The 9,718-nt window shown below is 31.0% G+C and overlaps 1 protein-coding gene across 1 annotated transcript; it reads left to right on the forward strand.

Annotated features, from left to right (window-relative positions):
• Nucleotides 1-5,242: 5,242 nt before the first annotated feature.
• Nucleotides 5,243-6,586, forward strand: LOC18094598 (uncharacterized). Its single transcript, XM_024597047.2, has 2 exons — nucleotides 5,243-6,112; nucleotides 6,205-6,586. Exons 1-2 carry the CDS (start codon nucleotides 5,433-5,435, stop codon nucleotides 6,401-6,403), a joined length of 879 nt encoding a protein of 292 aa, XP_024452815.1. The 5' UTR covers nucleotides 5,243-5,432; the 3' UTR covers nucleotides 6,404-6,586.
• The last annotated feature ends 3,132 nt before the right edge of the window (nucleotides 6,587-9,718 follow it).

Here is a 9,718-nt window from a genome sequence, read left to right on the forward strand (position 1 = left end):
ATATTGCTGTAAACCTGTAGGCATTCTTTAATTTTTATTGCCACTTTTTGAAAATATACCAAATAGGTATTGATCTTCTTAGGAGGATTTGATATTTAGAAGGTGTTGGTTTCCTACTTGATACAGGACTTATCATTATTCCTAGCTTGGTCTTGTTTTAAATGTATTTAATTTTTTTTCTTTCTTAAATACTAGTGTCGTGTGTGGTTTCAAAAACATATTGTGTTAGTGTATGGGCTGAGTTACAACCAAAATATGAACCGTGGGGGTGCATATTGGTTAGCCACTGTAGATTGTGTGGCAACATATGTGTATATACTGTGTGGTAGCTTGGTTTACGTGAGTTGAAAATTAAATTATAAATATTTTTCATATTAGATAAAACTAGTATTTGTTATTAATTCGGGATATATTTAGAGATTTATGATTTTCTACATTTGATAATGTAGCTAGGTTCCCTACACTACTTCTGTTTATTTGAAAAATGCTAGACTTGAAAATCTAAGAAGCCGCCAATCGCGTGAGCGCCAACTTCAAAATCAAGAGACATTTGATAATCTATTCACACATTTCATAATTAAAGAGTATAATGAAGTGGACATTTAATAGAGTTGATTTCAAATTTCTTCCTCTAATTGTCTATCCATTCATAGTTAATTACTTGATTTTTTATTTAGTTAAAAAATAAAATTAATATTATTTTGATAAAAAATCAATTATAATCCTTTTTTTATTAATCTTTCTTTGTTTTAATTTTTTTAGATTGTTTTTTTTTCCAGTCTTATCCTTTTTTATTTGATTTTATTTTGTATTTATGTTAAATATAGTACTTATTCTCTTGAAAAAAATTTCCTTTTCTTTGTTTTTTCATTTCATTAATTTTTTTCTTGGATTTAATTCTCATTTTTTTTATCATTTTTTAATTTGTTTTTTTCTTTCAATTTTGTCTGTCGGCATTTTATTTTACTTTTTTAATCCAATTTTGCTTATCATTCTTCTAATTACTCTTTTTTTAATCATTGTTATTTTTTATTTTATTTTTCTGATTAAGTTTCTAATTATTTTTTTCATTAATTTTTATATAAGATTTAATTATTATTGTTTTGATTGCTATTTATTTTTTTTTAATTTTTTGATGGTTAATAATTTTGTTCAAAATTTGTCTTTTGGTCTTCTGTATGGTCATCTCAGTTTCATAACCAAAGTTTATGGTTTCGAAGATTTGCCCGATTTAACTTTGATTATTATATTTTATTTTATTTTATTTCATCATTTAATTTTAGATTATTGAGTTTTTAGCTTTTTATTTATTTTTTTGATGAAATTATCCTGAATCGTGAATTAATTAAGTTAACTCGAGATTATTCAATTATAATCATTTAAATTTTTTTATTAAAAAAATTGACCCCACCATGCACAGACCAAAAAAAATCTAGTGCAAGTCTATTACCCCTCAAGTCTTAACTCACCTCTATCTTTAACTGATAGGACGTACATTGGTGTTCAATTTGATACAAGTCATAATCTGGGGAGGCTCACAATATTGAAGCCTGAAGGATACTTAAAAAAAAAAGAAGTAGGGAGGAATAATAAAGGGTAACCCTTAATAAAAAAGGGTAACCCTTAATAATTGTCCCATTATTATTCACACTTCAATTCATTTCTTAATAGTTTTGCACACACGAGAAACACGAATTAATTAGTTCTATGAGTCCTTGTTTCTGTAATTTCGAACATAACCCAATAAGTCAACTAAAGATTTAACATAATTTGTATGTAATTTGCAGATATTGATGGATGGCAAGTGAATCTACAAAGTTAAGGTTTAATATAAAAGAGTAAATATTAGTAGCATCAGTCAACAATTTATAAGGGTACTAAGATGGCTATCATCACTATCTAACAGTCTTAAACTTGCTATCAACTTTAACATGCTATGTGTTTTACTACATGTACAAATTGACAACTAGTACTGTATATATATATATAAAACACTAACGGGCCTTGGTAAAATGAATGTTTTTGCTCTTCATAGCGCAAGTAAAATAAAAGCAAAATAATTGGCAAAATAGTCTTCTCATATAATTGAATTGACATTATAAAATTGAATGAGATAATTAGATTTTTTATATTTTTATTACACATTAAAATTACTAAATTACCCTTTAAATAAACAAAAATAAACCGGAATCAAGGGAGTTGTTTTACTCTTCGTCTTCTTCTGCACCATGTAATTACTTAACTACCCATGGTATTTTATTTCATTTTTAACTTTCTTCCAAGGGTTTTTTTTCTATCATTTTATTATGGATTTTATGTAATTATCAAATGGAATCGGGTGCAATTGAGTCTTCTAACATATACAAAATATATTTAAAAAGAAAAGATGGTTGGCGTATGCAATGCTAATACGTGGGAGGGGTCTATGCTTTTTGAACAGCACATGCAGGCTCCTTCGTTGTACAAACAACCGGTGGTGGGGAGCATGTTGGCATCTAGCGGTGTGACTTCAATGGATTTGTTTTTCTCTTTATCCCTCTTTTCTCTCTTTTCTCATTGGTAAAATACAAAAGTTTCATTTCATTTGTTTTTTTATACAATTTGGTCCTTATTTTTTTATTACTACTTATTGTTGTTATTATTTTTCTTTTATCTTTTGTAGGTTAATTTTTTTTAATTTCGCCCCTCGTCCTCTGATTTCATCTATTTTTTTCTCAAATTTGATCCCTATTTTTTTAATTGCTATTTATTTTATCCTTTTCTTAATTTAACTTTGTTTTTAATCTCATCACTCAACATTTGATTTTAATTTATTTTTATGTCAAATTTATCTCCTTTTTTTTCTTCTTCAATTTTGCCCCTCATCATTTGATTTCATTTAGTTTTTATATTAAATTTGATCCTTATTTTTTTAATTGTTTTTTTTATCCCTTTGCTAAATGAATTTGTTTTCAATTTTACCCCTCAAGATTTAATTTTAATTTATTTTTATGTCAAATTTTGTCCCCTTTCTTTTTATTACTGTTTGTTTTGTTTTGGATCCTTTTTTGGTTGTTTTTTTATTTTTCCTAATTTCATCCTTTATTATTTTGTGATTGAAGATTTTACCTTGTTAATTTTTAGATTTTACTTTCTATGAAGTTAGTCTCTGGCTCATGACCATAGTATCAAGTTTCAAATATTACACGGGTTAACTTCAGTTTTTTTAGGTTCTTTATTAAATTTGATTGTTTTATGATCTCATCTTTCAATGTTTGATTTATTGAAAAGTGGTCTTTATGCTTTTTTAAAAAAAATTAATTTTCTTTTTGTTTTCACCTCTCGACATTGGTTTGTTTGATAATTGAGCTTTTATTGGTTTATTCAATTAGCTTTCGATGGAGTTACGCTGGTATCACGATTAAGTCACAGATTTAGCACGCTGGCTTGGATGGGCTCAAGTTGGGTTTTTCCCCTTTTTCTTTGCCTGATTTTTTTTGTTGGTTTTTTTATTGTCATTGTATTTTTTTTATTAAAATTAATGAAATTATACAAGTTTATTAAATCCAACCAAGTTAATGACGTGATTCTTGATTTTTTTTTTCTTCTTTGAAAATGTTCACATTACCTTAACATCCTTTTTAAACGATGAAATCCTTTATTTTGTCAGTTTCTTTATCTATCATCATTGTGTTTTTTTTTTATTATTAAAGTTATTGAAATTATATGAGTTTATTAAATCAAGCCAAGTCAATGATCTAATTCTTAATTTTTTTTTCTTCTTTGAAAATTCTCACATTACCTTAACATCCTTTTTACATGATGAAAAAAATTTAGCCGAGCTCACAAAGTAACTCAAACTACCATTCTAGTATATATTAAATTTAATTTTAGGGTTTTGGGATTAGTAGATGTGCGTATAAACTAATTTGGACACCCACAATTATCAAATAAAATAAAATAAAAAAGGTGATATTATTTAAGTGATTTAGGAAAGTGGAAAAGGAACTGAAAATCCTATCAACATTAATGATGACCGTCAGTAAGTAAATGAGTCTAATTTAAATAGATGAAGTCTGAAGCGATGGGTATTATTCTAGAATAATGAAATATTTTTCCTCTTTTTTTTTTTTTTGATGTTTCGCATTATAATGAATGCTATTTTTCAATAGTGTTTTTAGTTAGAAAATATATTAAAATAATTTTTATTTATTTTTAACATCATCACATCAGAATTATCAAAAAATATAAAAATAATAAATTAATTTGATATATTTTCAAGTCAAATATGCTTTTGAAACGCATTCAAATATAGTTTAAACACAAAAACAACCCATTTTTTAAAGCTCGTTTGATATTTTAATAATTATTATTTTTTAAAATGAATTTTACATGGAAATGCATCAAAATAATATATATTTTTTTATTTTTTAAAATTTATTTTTTACATCATCGTATCAAAACAATCTAAAAATACAAAAAAAAAAAAAACTTTTCAACAACAAATACAATTAGTCTATTACTAGGGTAGTGAAACTGGCAAAAGGTACCAAAGATGAGACAAGTCTTTTTGTATTTTTAACTCATGAAGTTTTTTCCCCTCTTCTTAAACTTGACTGTGCCAATTAGGTCTCACCTTTGGGGTTTTTATTTATTATTATTATTAGTGTTCTTTTTAATGTCATGCATGTTATATAATAATTCCTGAACGAGTTCTTCTTATTTATTTATTTTTATTATTGTTAAATGATTAATGCTACATTTTAAGACTTAATATGTTTTTTCTTTTTTCTTTTACTTGGATATGAGTAGCACATTGGAAAATGTTTAGAGATCTGATGTTTTGCCTCTTTTGAAAGAACTCTACTGTGTGGAAATCTTTTCTTTTTTTCCCAGAGATCAACATTTAGTGGCATGGACACAGGCATCCATAATGTTGGCAGTAAGACATTGTGCGCGCGCGCGGGGGCGGGAAGGCTACTGCAACGCTGCCCCTTTTTTTTTTTTTTTTGAGAAACGAAATGGTGCGCTATTAGTTTTCAACAATGTATACAATTATGTATTCCTATTTAATTCGAAGCAATAAATGATTTTGTTTAATTTACCTTTTTTTCCTATGTGGACTGCACTATGTAATGCACCGCATTGTTTCATGAATTCTTTCCTTTTCTTTCTGGGTTTTGCCGCTTCAATAAATCTCACTATGGAAGTTGAAAACCAGCAGAGTTTTAGATATTAAAACTTGACCAATTCACTAGGACTCCGGCATCACTTCCTATGCAAATGCATTTCTTTCCCAAAGAGTTGCATTCCAATGCCAAGAGTCACTTGCATTTCTCTTCGTTCCCTCAAATGTAATGCCAAGCCCTGCACAGCTCCTCAAAGCCCTCTCCTACGCTGCTTTCTTCAATCTGTTGCTTCTCACCACACAAGCTGTGCACATGCTTTAAAACATGGCTGGAATTGGTAGTCTTGTTGATCTATTACTTTTCTACACACTCGAGAGAATTCTTTACAATAGAATGGTATGCTCACTGGGCCAAAACTCCCAGCAAGTCAAGAAAGCAATTGCCCTTTGGCTAATGCTCGAGGAAATTGGCTACCATGATCTAATCCGAACCATAAACTCCTTCGATAACGCCACCATTGAATCCTTATTTTATGAGGCATTGCAGTGCTTATTATGCATACACCCGAATTCGGCTCAACCATTTGAATCAGATGAAACTCCAATTTTTACAGGCCTTTTTGACGAGCCTATGAACCCGAGGTTCTTTTACTACAACAGAGAATTCATGTACAAGCGCTACATGCACATCATGGAAACGGTTTGTGATCAAATCTTTGGTGAGACCAAGGCTGTAGAAGTTGACGAGTCAAGTTTGAGGCCGGCAATTAACCCCTTTGGAGAAGGGTCTAGTACTGGTCATGAAGGTATAGCAATGTATGCTGCAGGGACTTCTAGTAGGGCTAGTGGTCAAGTAATTGGTGAGACATCTAGGCAATCAAGCTTGAATCCTGATGCCAGTGAATTTAATCCTGGACAGACCCCTGAAGATTCTCGTACAATGTTCCTAACATTCTCATTGGGTCACCCTCTAAGTCGCGATGAAATTATTGATTTCTTTACATCGTATGTAAATGTTAAATAGTTTAATTAGCAAGTCACACGTATCCATTCCAGTTCACTCTGTCTATTCACTCCAATTTTGTTTGTTTTTTCAGGAACTGTGGGGAAGTAGTACAGAATGTTTTCATTGAAAGTACTCGACCAGGCAAGGATCCACAGTTTGGACGAATTGTGTTCACTAATTCCTTGGTGATACCAAGAATACTTAATGGACAAACAAAAGCCAAATTCATGGTGAATCGTAAGCATCTATGGGCTCGTATTTATGTGCCTCGTCGCAGAGGTAGCAGCTAGCTTGGTAAATGATGGAGTAGAAAACATTACAGATGATTTAATTAGAAGTTTATAGCAGTAAAAAATCTAACATTACTTCTTGTTAGTGCTTCTGTTTGAACCACATATGGTTGCAGAATATAGCTGGTTGCTATCTTAGTTATAATTTTCCTGGAATTAATGTAGGAGTACACTTTCAATCACTTTTTGTCCCGTCTGAAATATTTTAATAATATTCTTAGGCAACTCCATTCTGCATTCTAATTTCTATATGCTCCTACAGTTTTTGGAGATGGCTAGGGTTTGTGGTCGAAGGAAAATGGAAGAGTACAACGCTAATGATATGTCATTATTATATATCATTATATCCTGTGATGTTGTCACTGAATTTGTAAACGAACAATTGAAATTTCTGTATGGAATTTGTTTAGGAATGTGCTCCCGAAAAATAATTTCTTAAATGATGTCACTGAATAACTTGCAGCTAATGCCTCTTGCGGGTAAAAAAACACTTGAGTTGGAACCTTGATAGAAGAAAACTTATCAGGTGTGAATGTTCCGGTGGATAGCCCGAGCTGAAGAAAATTCAACCTCCAGAACAAACTGAACGGAGTTTTGCATCTCATGTTGTTAAAATGAGAGAAAAGTCGAGAGAAAGATCATTAACATAGAACCAAGTCTAATACGATAGAGTGTGTGAAGCAATACTGTCGTGTCAACTAAAGCAAGCCAGAAAGCCATCATTAACACAGAGGGAGAATAGGGCTTCAACAGAGTTTTTGAACCAACAAAACTAAAATCATCATAAAACAGTTAGGAGGAGAACGAAAACCCAGGTGTGATATCATGGTTCAAATCCAAAGTATGATTTTATGATCAAGATGCTCCGGGTTTGGCTGAAGCATCAGCTGTGATATTTGCCTGCCCTCAGTGTATGAGCAAGTCTGATCTAATGAAAAAAAAAAAAAAAAAGATTTTCTGGCAGCAATGACAAGAACTGACATTTCCAGTCGGGAAATCGAGATCCCCATGAACCTTTATTATCAAATAACTGCCGAAGAATAACGTGCAATTTTGCTAATGGAGTTTAGGCAAGGGCAGCATCAAGGAGGCTGGATGGCAACTGGCATTGGACTTCTGCTAGATCTAAAGGTATGGTGCAGTTTGTTAAGATTTTCCATGGTCAACATCACAAAGACTCAGTTATTTTGAGTTGTCAAAATAAATAAATAAATAAGAACAAAGAAAGAGACAAATATTTAGTAATTTGACGTTGGATGAAAGTGAGTTCTCTAGAATTTACGATGGGTACTTGCAACGATGTGGGAAACAGAGTTCAATTATCACGACAAGTCGTTTTTGCAGCCAATATATATCAGTGGGCAGTGGCTGTATGCTATTGTAGATTACATAAAAAAGTGGCTACAACAGGAACTCACTGTTTGAACTGGGGAATTAGCACAGAGGCGCTTAAATTCAGATTTACCAGTGTTGAAACTAGTAATCTCTGTCATAACAAGAAGCAACGTTGTGAACATTCACTGTTGCAGATATAGCAAATGCGGTAATATCTCGGTCATTTATCATATGAACTGATGTTTTTGTGAACAAATACAAAAGTGGACATAGCAGTAGCCCAGTCTTCAAGCAACACTTTGTAAAATCCCTATCAAGAGTAGAAACAGCAATGTCAAAAAACGGAATCCAGAATAATGATTCCATAAAATCTATCTTGTTAGATCTCATGCTTTTCAAATCATTGAGAAGAAGAACAGGCTGCTCCCTTCAGGACCTGACTTTGTTCTAACCTGGAGGGAAATAATTTTATATAGAGATGTTTTTACCTATCAGCTAATTGCTTGATCGTGTTAAACATTTTCACAATTTTCCACCTTAATTTAAAGCTTGTAAATTCAAGGACTTAAAGTTGATTAACTTCATGAATTAGTTCATCAATTTCTCCCCAAATAATTCTACTAAGAGGACAGAATGATTGCGTCAGAGCATAGTCTGCGTGAAGCACCTTATTGGCTTATATGGAAATGTTCTAGGCAAATGTAAGAAAAAGCTGTCTCAAATAGATTAATTTAAAGTTCTTCTAACACTAAGGGTCTGGTCTGTTTAAGATTATGAAGGAGATTACTATTTTAAAGTGATTATTACATTAAAAATTTAATTTAAAGAAAAAAAAATTCCAAAACTTCGTTCTTTCACGCCCCCAGCAGAAAAGATCTAGAACGAACAAGCCTACCGAAAACCATTCAGGCTGTTGGTCTCTGGATCGAATTTAAGGAATAAGTTTTTGGTCTATCTGATGGTTCATTTGGTTTTGATGATTTCGTTTCAAGTTGATCTTCACAATCCTCGTCCTTTTATTATTATTACTATTATTATTATGTCCCATCTGCTGTTCAATTTAGATGAGTAAAGCATAACTGAGAAGTAAAAAAATTTTATATTAATATTCCGTATACCTTGATTAATTCTACGAATCCTAAAATTAAATTTTTAGTGGTCCTAAAAAAATTTAAACGCGTGATTATTAGAGAACAAATATAAAATTTGATCAATTAAATTATTTCTTATTATTAGCATCGAGAAGTAATTGTTTTCATGTGATGTTGTCTTTCTGTTTATTAAAGTAAGGGTACTATGTTGTTTAGATTAATTTTCAATTTCAATATCGAATTACTTTACTGAAAAAAAGAAGTTTATTTTATTGACCATCAATATCTGCCACAGCATTCAAACTTAAGAAACCTGTAGCACCCAGAACGCAGCTAGCGTATCAAAGGGGACTTTGATTAAAGTAATTTTGTAATATAATTCAAAATCTAATTTAGTTAAGAAAGTGTTTTAAAAATTTAAATAAATCACCTCGGACCAGCAAGTGTCTGAGAACTCGGCTGCCAGGACAGCAGTTCATTCTTCAAGAATCAAGGGGTGGAAAAATATGGTCTTGTTCCCATTTCAACGGTGGATAATGGTCCATGCTCTCAGAATTCGACCCATTTGGTAGCCTGTTTGACTTTCCGGGGTTTCCACGTTTTTTAAAAATATTTAAGAGTTTGTTTTGATTTATTTTTTATATTTTTAAATTATTTTGATACAGTGATTGTTAAAACTTAATTTTAAAAAATAAAAAAAATATTATTTTAATATATTTTTAAATAAAAAATAACCACGATTCTATTAAAACCCGGTTCTCTAGCACTTGGGATGACACCCAAACTCGCAAAAATTTGATTTCTGGCAGCAATGACAAGAACTAACATTTCCAGTCAAGATCCCCACGAGCCATTATTTTCATATTACTGCCGAAGAATAACGTGCAAT

Source organism: Populus trichocarpa, chromosome 1, assembly GCF_000002775.5.
Source record: "Populus trichocarpa isolate Nisqually-1 chromosome 1, P.trichocarpa_v4.1, whole genome shotgun sequence".
NCBI classification, from domain to species: Eukaryota; Viridiplantae; Streptophyta; class Magnoliopsida; order Malpighiales; family Salicaceae; genus Populus; species Populus trichocarpa.

Coding starts and splice junctions, on each gene's coding strand:
- LOC18094598 (XM_024597047.2), top strand. CDS start 5,433: ATGGCTGGAATTGGTAGTCTTGTTGATCTATTACTTTTCTACACACTC. Junction 6,113..6,204: donor ATTATTGATTTCTTTACATC/GTATGTAAATGT, acceptor TTGTTTTTTCAG/GAACTGTGGGGAAGTAGTAC.